The sequence below is a fragment of the Erpetoichthys calabaricus genome, chromosome 2, assembly GCF_900747795.2.
Source record: "Erpetoichthys calabaricus chromosome 2, fErpCal1.3, whole genome shotgun sequence".
Taxonomy (NCBI): Eukaryota; Metazoa; Chordata; class Cladistia; order Polypteriformes; family Polypteridae; genus Erpetoichthys; species Erpetoichthys calabaricus.
In genome coordinates, this window is record NC_041395.2 from 133,071,519 (window position 1) to 133,087,032 (window position 15,514).

At 35.6% G+C, this 15,514-nt stretch overlaps 1 protein-coding gene across 1 annotated transcript; it reads left to right on the forward strand.

Moving 5' to 3' along the window:
* Positions 1–2,030: 2,030 nt before the first annotated feature.
* On the forward strand, positions 2,031–9,030 carry LOC114645411 (extracellular calcium-sensing receptor-like). The gene is given in 7 exon segments (XM_028793269.2): positions 2,031–2,147; positions 2,149–2,231; positions 2,385–2,679; positions 3,191–4,006; positions 4,103–4,330; positions 4,497–4,620; positions 7,947–9,030. Coding segments are annotated over 7 exon segments (2,565 nt in total). The 3' UTR covers positions 8,849–9,030.
* Positions 9,031–15,514: the final 6,484 nt, after the last annotated feature.

The following is a 15,514-nucleotide window of genomic DNA, read 5'->3' on the forward strand; positions in this document are numbered from 1 at the left end:
CAAAAATCATAGCAACTGGTGATATGGACAGTATTATACTCAGTTCATCATGATTGCCATTTACCTACATAATTTGTGAAATATGTAACTAATGCTGAATTTTATAAACTAATTGCCATATATAGAATATTAACATTTTGACTTCATGTAATATAGTATGTTTCTAGCTGACTGAAATTTGTCATTTTGCTTTGTATGATTAAAAACTACAGCGGTTTAATGCCTGGTCAGACAGTAACTTTAGAAAGCCACTTGTGTCACAGCATCCCATCCTTATTCCAGTTTTCTCACAAAATGAATTGTTTCTGTCAACCACAGAGTTGCAGCACTGATCTGTGGGAAGGGGGTACTGTAACCAACTGTTTTGTGGCAAACATATTAGTCTGTGTGATGAAACATCCATCATAGCCAGTAATGTTTTGTTTAGGATAATTCTACTCTCAAATGAACTCTACTCTCTACTGCTAAAATACTTTGCTTGCCAAAGGTGAATTTTAATGATGAGCTGTGAAGTAAAGTGCATTAAGGGGTCAGTGGTGATGTGTGATTTTAGTTACAAACAGCACATTCAGTCTCACAGGTGCAAGTGGTGGCATGGCTGAGCAGCCCCAAAGTGTTGATGGGGAAATTAGCTGATTGCACATTCACGTTCAGATATGATCAGTTCTGCTGGTTTCCTCATTCACCCATGGAAGTATTCTCGAAAAAAAAAAAGAACAAAAGAGTAAGAGGAAAAAACAGAGGATGAACAGAGAAAGAAGTGAGAGAGTGTAAACAATCAAACTGAAGTGAAGTGCAAGAAGACGGCACCAATGTGGCCTTGGGAAACCCAGCAGTGGAGCTGCATGAGAGGCCCTCCAGGGGAGGATTGGATCAATCCTGCTGCTCTGTGAAGATTAGATCTTAGATCTTAGCACCTAGGAATCCTGCAGACACCAACAGAGGATATAGGGAAGATGGAACCGGGATGGGAGTATGGTAATCAAGGATGACGAGGTATAGCGAAGATGGAGTCAGACTCAGCTTGTCCCAGTGGACATGGAGGGATAGTGGCCAAGATGGGGGTTGGAAGGCTAGGTTTCGCCAAGGTCTTGGCACCACTGAGAATATCCAAAGGCGATTCTGACTTTTGCTTTTATCCATGTGCTTTATGGATTGTTTTTATTTTTTTGGATTTTAACTTCCTCACTGAATGCTGTTTTTATCATGGATTATTTACCTATTTATTGAGACTGCACTGCACTTGCACTGTACATTGTTTTAGAAATAAAAAGCACTTTGCAATGTTTGCATCACTTTTGTTGTTCTGTGTCCTCATTCCACCTAATCCCTCTCGGTCAGGCTAGATAAATCTTTTAAACTGAAGATGTATGAACTACTTTCACCTGGAGGTACCTATGATTTCATGCAGGGAGCTACTTTTAGTCACGTTTTCAGGTGACAATGTGTGGTATGTCTAAGTCCTTGAAACCACCATGTCCAGTTAGTGCTCTTGAATGTTCATGGCAACTCCTGATCAAACACCTAGAGGTTAGCCTGGTGGCACTGAGCTAATTGCTCTAATTTTTCTTAAACATTACTGACATAACAAATTATATGTACTTACCTATTATTTTTAACCCTCTTATCCACACAATAAATATCTGAAGAACATTTAAACTGCTAAGAAAAAAAATTGTAGCCATCATAGATATTTGTATTGCTAATCAATTGAGACTTCAATCTCTCTTAGTTAGTTCTGCCCCTTAAGAAGGACAGTAGTTTAAACACCCCATGCAACTTAAAGCTCATCTATATATAAGAAGAAATTATTCAATTGAGATTAAAAAATCATGAAATACTGTAATTGCTAAGATGCGCTGCCTTTAAAGCAAACAATATGTTTCATTTCCAAGTTGTAAACATGGGATTTGCCTTTGAGAATTCTGTATGGAAAATCTTAAATGCTTAAATGAGGTGTGTGTAATATGGAATATTTTATAAATAATGAACAAACCCCGATGTTACTCTGAACTAACTGCAACTTTAAAATGATCTCTTTCATTTATGCCATAGCTGCTTTAACTGCTTTTGCACAGGATCCAGTTTGTAGGTTACAAGGAAGGCCAGACTTGCCTCTGTTTTCAAAGAATGGTGATATTATAATAGGGGGGGGTCTTTTCCTTACATGACAACCTAGTTCTCAACAAGCCTTCATTTAATATTATACCTGAGCCTCTAAAATGTAAAGGGTTGGTAGATTTAGATGTTAATATATGTGATTATATGTTTGCATGATAATACTATATATTTTTTATTTATATTTCACCATTAAATTTGAAATGTTGAGATTTACTTACATCTCTTTACCCAAATTAAAAAGTAAAATAATCTCTATTTCACAGATTCAATTTCAGAGAATTTCAGTTTGCTGAAGCAATGATTTATGCTATTGAAGAGATAAATAACAGTACAGATATGCTTTTGAATATATCCCTGGGATACAGAATATATGATGGTTGTGGCTTCCCACTCTTGGCAATCAAAGGATCCATGGATTCAGTGATTGGGCCAGAGGAAAGAACAAATGTGAATGTGTCTTGCAACAAATTATCTACTGTTCATGGACTCATTGGACAGTCTGATTCTACATCAACAATAGGGATGGCAACCACATTTGCACCCTTTCATATCCCTGTGGTAAGATTTTTTTTTTTTTTTACTTTTAGTTACATATTTATTATTTCTATAAATTAATGCTATTTAATTTGAAATAAGCCTTATTATAAGGTTTATCAATGTAATAAACTTGAATATTATTTCATAAGCATAATCAACAATGTTTAGTAAATGTTTAAATAGTCACCCTTGAGAAAGGTAAAGTGCATTCCTCACATTGGATTGTAGTTCATCCGAAAACCTACAGTTCAATCAAAAATGGGATAAATAAATTTAACATGCAATACTGTGGCTCTTTAATGAATCCTATATTGAACTGTATATATCTATATTGTGAACTTTTTGGGTCTGCATTGGCTAATATGTAAGTTTTACCTCAATAAATAATACAAATATTTTACTGTGTTTTTGAAATCCACCTCTATTTAATTAGTGATATTGGTCTCTTATTCTAGTAGGTCATTTACACCTCATTTGAAAGAAATTTCAAAGTTTGATGTAATATCATGGCGTATATTTTTTTTCTATACAGATTAGTCACTTTGCCACATGTGCCTGTCTCAGCAACAAGAAATTGTTTCCAACATTTTTCCGTACAATACCAAGTGACTACTATCAAAGCAAAGCTTTGGCACAACTTGTGAAATACTTTGGGTGGACTTGGGTTGGAACAGTTAGAAGTGACAATGATTATGGGAATAATGGAATGGCAACTTTCTTACAAGCTGCACAACAGGAGGGAGTGTGCATTGAGTATTCAGAAGCTATTTTTCGCACTAATCCACGTGACAAATTTCTCAAAACCGTGGATGTTATTAAACAGTCTTCTTCAAAAGTGATAGTAGCTTTTGTATCATTTATAGATATGGAATTTCTCATTAATGAACTGTTGCTACAGAATGTCACAGGATTTCAATGGATTGGCAGTGAGTCGTGGGTTTCAGCTAAAAATCTAGCAACAAAAGCCAATTTTAAAGTTATTGGTGGTGCTGTAGGAGTTGCAATTGGCAATGCAATAATACCAGGTCTAAAAGAATTTTTACTGCACATTCAACCAACAGATGCACCTGATAACAGTGGCCTAAATAAGCTTTGGGAAATGACTTTTAATTGTTCTTTTACTACTGAAGGTAATTTAACGTCCTTTAAAAAATGTACTGGAACAGAAAGTATGAATGAAATAAATAATGATTATACAGATATAAATGACCTTGGGATCACAAATAATGTATACAAAGCAGTCTATGCCATAGCCCATTCTCTACATAATCTTGTCACTTGTCGAAATGGAAATGATCCTTCAAACCGAAAAATATGTGAAAATCCTAACCAGATTGAGCCATGGCAGGTAATGTACACTGAATTATTAATTGAATTCTAAATTACACACGTATCCTTATAATATTATAATTTTAGCTTATATCAAACTTTAATTTACCCGTAGGTATTACATTATCTCAAGACAGTTAATTTTACAAATAGGAACGGTGAGCAGGTTTACTTTGATGACAATGGAGACCCTGTTGCAAGGTATGACCTGATAAACTGGCAAATGAGTAAAGAAGGAGCAATAAAATTTATTACAGTTGGTATTTATGATTCATCCCAACCAGAAAGGCAGCAATTTAAAATGAATAATATCACAATCATGTGGGCAGGCACCCAGAATAAGGTAAGGTTTACATCCTACTGTGGATGCTGTCTGTGAGAAAAACCAACTAATTTACTGCTCTTTATTTAGAGTATGAATTCAAATAAACTATACCATTTACAGTATGAATATAATTTGAATTTAAAAAAAAAATTATAACAGACTCTATCAATGTGTTGTTTTCAAGGTGCCAAAATCCAGCTGCAGTGAGAGCTGCTCCCGTGGTACTCGAAAAGCTGTTCAGAAAGGAAAACCCCTCTGTTGCTTTGACTGTTTACCTTGTGCTGAAGGTGAAATTAGCAATTCCACAGGTAATCTAAAAAACAGTTTCAGCTTTAGCATTCAAACACATTTTATGTGGTAACTTGTGTCATACACTATTTACTGTATATACAGTATGTACACATAAAACTATTTTTCTAGTTTCTGCATGTTTAAACAATAAAAATATACAAACTATTCTATATTCTGTGTAATACAATAATGAAAAAAATAATTTGTTAATATCTCTAAAACATATAAGACTAATGCTTTGAATTATGGAAAATTAATACATTTTAATGCCTCATTAGGTAAAATTTTTTTCATTGCATTCTGATATTTTGCAGAATCCCAGATATTAGTGCTGTTATAATATAGCTCCTTGAGACTGAGTTTAAATCCCATGCTCCTTCACTGTTTTTGTGTGATTTCCTTCCACAACCTAAAGATGTGCACCTTAGATTCATTGAAAACCCTAAACTAAGAGTGCATAAGTAGGTGTGTGCTGTGTGAATGAGTTTGTACTGTGAGAGATGTGTCCCCTGTCTAGGGTGGGTTCATATATTGCTTCCATTGTTGTCTAAATAGGCCCTGTCACCCTTGAACGAAACAATGAGAGTACATACGGTAAGAGGCTTGCCTGGATATTATATTAGAAAAGAACAACTGAATTGAATAAAAAAAACTCCTACTGCAATGTTATTTCTTATAATGTCTTTTGCCAATGCAATATTTTATTTTTAAGCATTTATACCTCTTGAAAAAGCAGCCTTATGTATTGTTCAGTTTCTATAAACACATGGTAACTTTGTGAATTGAATTAAAGTTACTTGTTTGGGTTAAAATAAATAAAAAAAGAAAAAAGAAAGACTCAAATCCATTCAATAGTATAAAAGTACTCATCTTATGCATGCATGACTATGCCAAACAAGCCAAATAAGGGAAGGCAGGAAAAAAATCAAAAAAGGAAAAAGCATTTTATAATAAATATCTCAGCATGGCTGTAACAAGCTTGAAACTACTTAACAGGTGCTTATCTCAGGAGTGTACAGTGCACTATGTGTGACCAAATATCACTAGGTAGAAAAAGGCACCTGTACACAGGTAATAAAAAGGATAAGTTAAAAGCATTATTTTATTCAGAGTGGCTCAGTTGTACAGTGGTTAACGTTTCTGTCTCACTGCTCCAGGGTTTGATGGATACTCTGTTCATTCAGTGTGAAACATCTGCAGCAGTTGTCCAGATTCTTAAAAATTTTGTTCCACATTCTAAGGAAGTACATTTTGGATTATAGCATCTCTGTGTGTTGTCTTGATAAGAATGTGTTTCTGAGTATGACTTGTCATAGACTGCCACCCCAGTCTAGGTTAGTTCATACTATGAGAAAAGTTTCTAAATAAAGTTCACAAATTGGCTAAGGATCACATATTTTAAAATATGGGCAGGCGATAGAATTACCTGTCAAAAACATCTCCCAGCACTCTCATGTTAACAAACAAAATAACACAATTTATTTTAAACACTTGGATTATAGAAGATGGATTTACAATAAGCAACACAAAGCATAAATCTAATATGACTTGCTATGCTGAATACATATTTTTGTAAATGATAAAACAAAATAGCTCATTGCAGATTTTGCTGTTTGGCAGCTTGTTTCCTTCAAATTGGCTTATTGATGGAAAAATTATTTATGTTTTGATAATTTCCTAAAAAAATTAACACTTCCTTTATCATTAAAAAAAACTTTGCCTGATGTGTTTTCATTATGAAGTAATGTACGTATATCACAAACTCTGTACCTTTGAATTCATAGACATTTTCATATCCTACTAATAATGGTTACAAAAATCAAATGAACCAGGTATGCAAACAACTGATTAATTTTGGACAATTTCGAATAATGCTTATGTATTACCTAACCATAACAGTTAAAAATACCCAAAAACGACAGCTGTTGCTTACACTATACACCTTCAAGAAAACAAACCTTTTAGTTCACCATTAGCCAAATGTAGGGGAAAATAAGCTTTTTGATATTGTAGATGAGAATCATTTCACCGAAGGCCTCTAACTAAAACATTTATTAAAATAATGAAAAATCTTTGTCTAGTTTTTGAGTTTCTTGGACCCTCTGAACTTTGAGTGTGGCTGGTATTTCTTCTCACAGCATGTCTGTGTATATTTGTGTGGTTATCCATGATTGTGGGGTCATATAGTTTGAAGCCACTATATGGCTTGAAGCCAGCCTCACTAAATATAACAAAAGAAAGTTATGCTGTAAGACTTTTAGCTTTTCTGTTAAATTTAGAAAACATATAAAAGCTAAAGATACATCAGACACATAGATTATTACTTTCAGGTTTTCACAAATAACTAGAAATACTTTTGTTAACTCATTTGCTGACGTTACCCCAGCTAACAGGTAACAAGTATTATTTGTAATGAAACTGGTTCCTGTCATTTAATGGGGTGGAGGCAATGCTTTGTCCTTACATGTCCTTACATAGGCCTAAATGGTAGGCTTTTCATTTCTTTATAGAGATCTCTATTGTTTGGATGTACTTTGGGCTTGCTGGCTAGAATATACTTTACAGTTTTTAAGGTTTCACAAGGTGATCCTCTCTTGCTGGCATAAAATGTGTCAGTTAAGGAAGTGATCAGTTAAGTGTTTTCTTAAGCATGGACAATAGTTGTGGAGACACATGCAGTGTCTCCTATTTGTGCACCTTGGTGTCCTTTAGCAAGGCAGAATTCTCTGAGGTGCCCACACCCAGTGTTGTTACAGGCTATATTCTGCTAGTGAGTGTCAGTACTCAGATTCCCCTCACTCTCCTCGCTGATCAATGTGCTGTAACAGTCTGGCATATGTATGTGAACTATACTTGCAAGGGTGTAGATGCTGATATCCTGTGATGTTGATATAGAAATATATAAATGAAAGACAATGAAAAACAACATAAAATTATGAAAGCTTAGTTGAAGTTTTTGTTTCCTATAGAAAAAGGCACATAACCTTTGAATTCTGATCTTTAGTTGGGTATGAAGCTTGTATTGCATGCAAGTGACATTCATCTACTCTATAATTTGTTCAAGCAAAAAAAAATCACCTTTGCGGGGAGTTTAAAACTTTTCTCATATTTTTAAGTAGCCTCTCAGAAAGTGGGTGCAGAAATGACAATTGTTGTTTCTATCCTTCTATCTGTCAATCTATATATTTTAATATATATATATATATATATATATATATATATATATATATATATATATATATATATATACACACACACACATATAGGTATATATAGTAATACTATAGATAACTTTATACTATATGCAACAAAATGCTCAGCAGATTCATTCTTTTTTATTTAGATTCAATTGACTGCATCAAGTGCCCTTTGGAATACAAATCAAACAGACAAAGAGATCAATGCATATTAAAGGAAATTGAATTCCTATCCTTTGAAGAAATCATGGGGACAGTCCTGGTGATATTTTCATTATTGGGAACTTGTGCAACAATAGCTATAGCATCAGTTTTCTTTCATTTTAAGGAAACTCCTATTGTCAAAGCCAATAACTCTGAGTTAAGTTTCCTTTTATTATTTTCATTAGTGCTTTGTTTCCTGTGTTCATTGACATTTATTGGCGAACCCTCTGATTGGTCCTGTATGTTACGTCACACTGCCTTTGGAATAACATTTGTTTTATGTATTTCTTGTGTTCTAGGTAAAACAATAGTGGTGTTAATGGCATTTAGATCCACACTTCCCGGAAACAATATGATGAAATGGTTTGGCCCGATACAACAGAAGTTCACTGTTTTTTCCTTTACCCTTATACAAGCAATAGTTTGCTTGATTTGGCTATTAGTGTCACCTCCGTTCCCATATCAAAACACTTCATACTACGTAGAGAAAATCATCTTAGAATGTAATTTGGGTTCATCAGTAGCATTTTATGCTGTTTTAGGTTATATTGGATTTTTGTCTGCCATATGTTTTGTACTTGCTTTTTTCGCCCGTAAATTACCAGATAACTTTAATGAAGCAAAATACATAACTTTTAGTATGCTGATATTCTGTGCTGTCTGGATTACTTTCATTCCGGCATACATCAGCTCACCTGGAAAATATACAGTAGCAGTAGAAATATTTGCAATTTTAGCTTCAAGCTTTTCTTTGCTTTTTTGTATTTTTGCTCCAAAGTGTTACATACTATTATTAAAACCAGAGAAGAATACAAAGAAGCATCTAATGGGCAAACCAACATAAAATGCTTAATCCTGCCTTATAAATTCGAAATTAATGGTTATTTCTTTTTTCTCAACATACTTTATGACTTTCTGTATGTTCACATTTTAACCAAAGCAAAATGTAAATGCTGATGCTAAATTACTTATTTACATTTTGCACTGTATATGGCTAAACTAAAATCTTACAGTATTTATAAAGAAAGGGGCTTAGATTTATTTTCCAAAGTTGAAACATAAAAGTAATATGAGTGGAAATAAAGTAAATATGTTGAACTAATTTGCATAATGCTTGTACTATTAATCGTTCAATTTATTTTATTTGATGCAGCTTTAAAATGTAATTGTCTTGTTCTTTATTTCGTCTTATACAATTTCTTGTATTAGGAATTTGGTAGTTTTCACATACCTCTTGGGGTCAGAGCACAGGGTAAGCCATTGTACAGTGCCTCTGGAGCAAATGAAGGTTAAGGGCCTTGCTCAAGGGCCCAGCATAGTAGGATCTCTTTTTGGTAGTGACAGGGATTCGAACCGGCAACCTTCGGGCTACCAGCACAGATCCTTAGCCTCAGAGCCACCACTCAGACAGAAATACCCAACCAACAATAATGGTCTACAACAAGAGCTTTAGAAAATTTACAAATTAGCACAATACAGTCAGTATGTGTTGTTTGCTTGACTGGATGTTAGCTATTTGTGAAAACGGGATATGTCATAATTCACTTCAAGAATTGTTTCTTATTTGTGCATTTTGTGCTCCTTTTGTGTGTTTCCATCAGTATTCTCCATGCAAAATTCCTTTCTAAGAAGAATGAAATTCTTTACATTGTTTATGGCTTTGGTAGTTTTGAACATCCATCCATCCATTTTCTAACCCGCTGAATCCGAACACAGGGTCACGGGGGTCTGCTGGAGCCAATCCCAGCCAACACAGGGCACAAGGCAGGAAACCGGGCAGGGTGCCAACCCACCGCAGGACACACACAAACACACCCACACACCAAGCACACACTAAGGCCAATTTAGAATCGCCAATCCACCTAACCTGCATGTCTTTGGACTGTGGGAGGAAACCGGAGCGCCCGGAGGAAACCCACGCAGACACGGGGGAGAACATGCAAACTCCACGCAGGGAGGACCCAGGAAGCGAACTCAGGGCCCCAGATCACCCAACTGCGAGGCAGCAGCGCTACCCACTGCACCACCGTGCCGCCCAGTTTTGAACATCAGGGTAGATAACAATGAAGTCCAGTCAGCACTACCTGTCTTTACACAGATCTGCTCTGACATATTCTTTCTTTATGTCTGTAGCTGAGATTTAGCGTTCTCTGTTTTTGATGCCTCCTGCTTCCTGTCCAGTTTTGCATAACAAATATTATCAATTAATATTTATTCAATAGTAAAATAGAAATATCATACATTTGTCTACATGCTGAGACATGAGCTACACATTAGGACTTTCATGTACTAGAAAGCAAGATTTATTTATTTGAAAGTATGACTGCAGCATAAAATAGCTAATAGAACACATTTAACTTGGTAATGAAAAGATTTTTTTAATAGAATGAATTTGACAATGGACAGTATAAGTGATACCAGTTCATTCAGTCTCCTTGTAGGATTCAGTGTGGAACAGCTTTTATAGACTGTTTTTTTCTTTCTGTTGTTTCACACAAGTAAAACTTCAAGTTAAACTATTTGCATATATCATGCATAATCCATCCATCCATCCATTTTCCAACCCGCTGAATCCGAACACAGGGTCACGGGGGTCTGCTGGAGCCAATCCCAGCCAACACAGGGCACAAGGCAGGAAACAATCCTGGGCAGGGTGCCAACCCACCGCAGGACACTCATGCATAATTGATTTTTTTATTCCAATACAGCTTATGTTTCCAATACAATTTGTTACTGCTGTTCAGATTAGGCGAGCTTTCTGGCCTGAGGTGTAAATGTTTTCTAAACTAAAGATATCTACAGTATAATTCAATGTAAAGTGATATGTTTTGTTCATTTTTAGCACAAATGGTAAACTTTCTACTAACAGTGCTTGTCTTTGACAGTCACTGTTTAACCTATTCATAACTGCTGACCTTATAACCTGACTAACTGCCATTTACATTGTATATTTTTAAGTTTGAATAAAAACATTGAAACACTTGTGTTCAGATGACTGTATGTAATCCTATCTCTGGACTCTGTGTCTAAGAATTGCAGTTTATAGGTGTACACTTTCTTTGACGATCCCTTGCCCTCTACAGCCATGGTATTAAGGAAATATATTTCAAGATCTGATGATCAGATCTCTTCACCATATTATACTTTTGGACTTTAGCAACTGGTTTAAGTAAATGTTTAACAGTGAAGTAAAATAAACACATTCCTCTTGATGAATGAAAACAAAAATACAAATAGAAATAAAGTAAAAAGGCATAAGTCTACAACTGGATGTGCATTGGATATGCACCATTAAGTAGTAAACAGGTACACTAAATAAAATGTAAATCAAAGTTTAGTAGTCAATAAATGCGTTATAATAAAATGGTAACTGCCTATTGTGTATGTGTGCATATAGAGATATTTTACACACTCACCAGTCGCTTTATTAGGTAAACCTTACTAGTACCAGGTTAGACCCCCATTTTTCCATAATTCTGGAAAGAGCACTTGAAAAAGGTGCTGGAAACATTCCTTGGGGATTTTGGTCCATATTGACATGATAGCATCACACAGTTGCTGCAGATCTGTTGGCTGCACATTCATGAAGTGAATCTCCTATTCCACCACATCCCAACAGTGCTCTATTGAATTGAGATCGGATGACGGTGGAGACCATTTGAGTACAGGGAACACATTGTCATATTCAGGACACCAGTTTGAGATGATTTCAGCTTTGTGACATGGAGCGTTATCCTGCTGGAAGTAACCATCATAAAATGGGTACACTGAGGTCATAAATAAATGGACATGATCAGCAACATTACTCAGGTAGGCTGTGGCATTTAAATGATGCTCAGTTGGTACTAAGTGGCCCAAAGTGTGCAAGAAAACAAGAAAATATCCCCTACACCATTACACCATCACCACCAGTCCGAACCATTCATAAAAGGCAGGATAGATCCATGCTTTCATGTTGTTGTTGCCAATTCTGACCCTACCATTCAACTGTCACAGCAGAAGTCAAAACTCATCTGATGTTTTTCCAATCTTCTATTGTCCACTTTTGGTGAGCCCGTATGCATTGTAGCCTCAGTTGCCTGTTCTTAGTTGACAGGAGTGGCACCCGGTGTGGTCTCCTGCTGCGTTAGCCCATCTCCTTCAAGGTACGACATGTTGTGTATTCAGAGATGCTCTTCTGTATACCTCGTTGTAACGAGTGGTTATTTGAGTTACTGTTGCCTTTCTATCAGCTTGAACCAGTCTGGCCATTCTCCTCTGACCTCTGGCATCAAAAAGGCATTTTTGCCCAGAGAACTGCCGATCACTGGATATTTTCCCTTTTTCGGACCATTCTCTGTAAATCCTAGAGATAGTTGTGTGTGAAAATCCCAGTAGATCAGCAGTTTCTGAAATACTCAGACCAGCCTGTCTTGCACCAACAACCATCAGCTTTCTTCCCCATTCTGACGCTCGGTTTGAACTTCAGTGGTTCATCTTAACAATGTCTACATGCCTCAAATGCATCGATTTTCTGCCATGTGATTGGCTGATTAGATATTTGCGTTAACAAACAGTTGATAAAGTGGCCAGTGAGTGTAAATACTTTTAAAGTATATAGTGTACTAAAGAACAAATACACAAGATAAGCGAAGTGGAGTAGCACAAGTAGCAAGTAGCACTATTTAATAGCCTTGGAAAAAGGGTAAAAAAACAGTGTTGGGCCACCAGTACTTCTTTCAGCATCTCAGTCGCAAATGATGCCTAATTCCTGCTGTATTTAAGTTGAACTGGAATGGGCATGGTTGTAGAAGAAGTCACTTACATTCATCTGGGTCTTTTTTTCAACTCCAAGGGTGGAAGATGAACATGGGTAAATAGCCATGCTCCATCTAAATCCTTCCCCTGTGTATCCTTCATATCATTCTCTGAAAGAGACACACAATACCCAAATGTCTTGGGGCTTAACTGAGTCACCTAAAACTGTTACAAAAGTGATTCAATCCATCTGGCTCAAGTTAAAGAACAATGGGGTTAGACAATCTGTACTCTCCTCAATAACATCTAGATTGAGAATCTTTTGTATTTCCAGTTTTACTCATGGAGTTGATAAAAATGTTATTGTACTGTTAACCTGGGTCAGGAAATTTTGCAAAATCATACGGATGAGCCTCAGGTTAGAGCCCCCTTTTGTTGCACCTGTAGCAGCTGGCATTTTAAAATAGGAGAGAGGTGTTTCCCAAGCCCATTGAGTCTGAAAACAAGACTGATGTTATTCCAACTGTAGTGGGTGATTTATCACATAACATCCAGACTTTTAGTATATTAATGTGGTAGATCTGTTTTTTTGAGACATCTATTAAGTTTGTGTACTACTAGCTGTTTATTCCAAAGAAAGAGAACATTTTTCTTTTTTGTTTTGAGATATTTTTTTTGTTCTTCACATTTTGAACTGTTTGATTTCAGTTTCATTTTTGCATAAAGTTATTTTAACAACATGAAATTTCAGATTATTCATTATTTTATATTCCATTTTGTTTTTGACACAGTCGTTGACTGTATTTGTACTGGTGTCACACAAATCATAACCGTGCAATATTCTAGATTCTAAAACAATACATTTTTGTGGCAATTTTATGATTTTCTTGTTCTTTCGGGTTTTGAATTTAGGCAAGGTACTTTGACTTTAATTTTTTTAATTGTTTTGGGGTTAATTTCTTTCCTTCTATGTTTGTTCATCTCTTAGTTCATCTCTTTATTTTCTTTTTTACTGTCAGACAGTGCACTCTGTTCTTTTTCCACCTCATACTGACACTGTCAATGTCCTAGAAGCTGAGGACGAGAGGCGTACCATTACTCTATCTCAGGGAGATAATTTCCATAATGTAAATTTGTTCATGAGTCTGTTTAAAAGTTTCCAGTGTCTTTTCACTAGAATAATGCAGCATTCAAAGTGATTGCATTACTGGATGACATATTCCAAAATGTTCATTTGGTTATCACACTGCACTTCTCACTCATTCTCGACTAAGTCAAGCAGCCTTCAGGCTTGCTTCCCATACAATCTGTGAATAATATACAGATCTTTAGAAAGGCTTGGTATTCAACAATTTGGCTGTCTGTTTAAAATTCTCACACATAAATGACATCTCTTTAGGGATGTCGACCCAAGCAAACACCTGAGTTGTTCCATCTACAATTATTTTATAGTTACTTACTTAAAAACAGGATATGAGGTAGTATAATCTGAACTTACTACAATTTAAATTGGCTTCAAGTGGACAGCTCAAGCAGTTTAACAATATCCATAGCATTCATTCAAAAGATATATCATTTAGAAACAAGGCACAAGTGGCAGGGTATTTGTTGCAGCTAACACTCAGAATGTGAGGCACAGTAACATTTGACATCCACATCTCTTCTGGGTCATAACATAATGTTGTAATGTTTTATTGCTCTCCAAGTATACTCCCTCCAATGATAAGTGTATGAAGCTTGTAACCTTCACCAAAATATGGGTGTGGGATTAATTGCTGCTGCCACTTTTCACAATGAAGATTTATTACCCAATATAATAAACCACACATCGTAAAATAAGGAGCTTGTGCAGGGCTTACGCATTGGGGTGAGGTGACACAGGGATTGCTCAGGAGGCACTTTAGTCAGGGGAACATTTTAATGTAACTTTTTTTGACATTACAAAATAACAATACAAAAAAACTTAGGTATGAACCTTACGCACACATCCAGTGCCTTTTTTATATACCTGGGAACATGGTACACAGTTAAAATTTCCCACAAACATTAGTACTTTTTTCTTCACACAGGAAACCATAGACACTTGGCTTAAGTTACCAATTTGTGTTTTACACAGTAGGACTTTAGAGACCTACAAAACTTGACCTAATGTTATTTTGGAGGAATAGAATTGGCAAGCTTTATTGGGCTAAATGGCCTGTTCTCGCCTTAATCTTTCTAATGGTCTGAATCTATCTTTAAAAATGGAGAGAAATATTTTCATTTAAAAAGTTTCAAATTTGGTATAATGCAGTTCACAGCAATCTTGCCACTCTGTTAGCATCCAAGAAGCAAAACAGCGTGTGCACATTTCAAAGCCACATGCCAGTTCATGGTACTGGCATTCATTTTCCTGATATCCAACCTAAATCTGCAAAATTAATAAACATTAATTCATCAGGCAGATGTGACCATATAAACATGAACAGCAATTACATGTTGACTTAAAATTCTTTACGGCCATGATATCTAAGAATTGGTCGGCACATGATGGCTAGTACTTAAAGATTTTTACAGTGGAATCATCACTACTGAAAGAGTCTCTCAGAAAGTTACATGTTTGAGGCATGACATTTCGGTAAACAAATAGGAATTGCTTTTATTTATTTGTTTATTTTTTTTGCACTTCACATTCCTATAATACATTTAAATCTGTCTCACAAGTGAAAAAAAATAACAATACACTTGAATGATAACAAATATGATTAAGTTCTTGGGTACCTCGGTAATTACA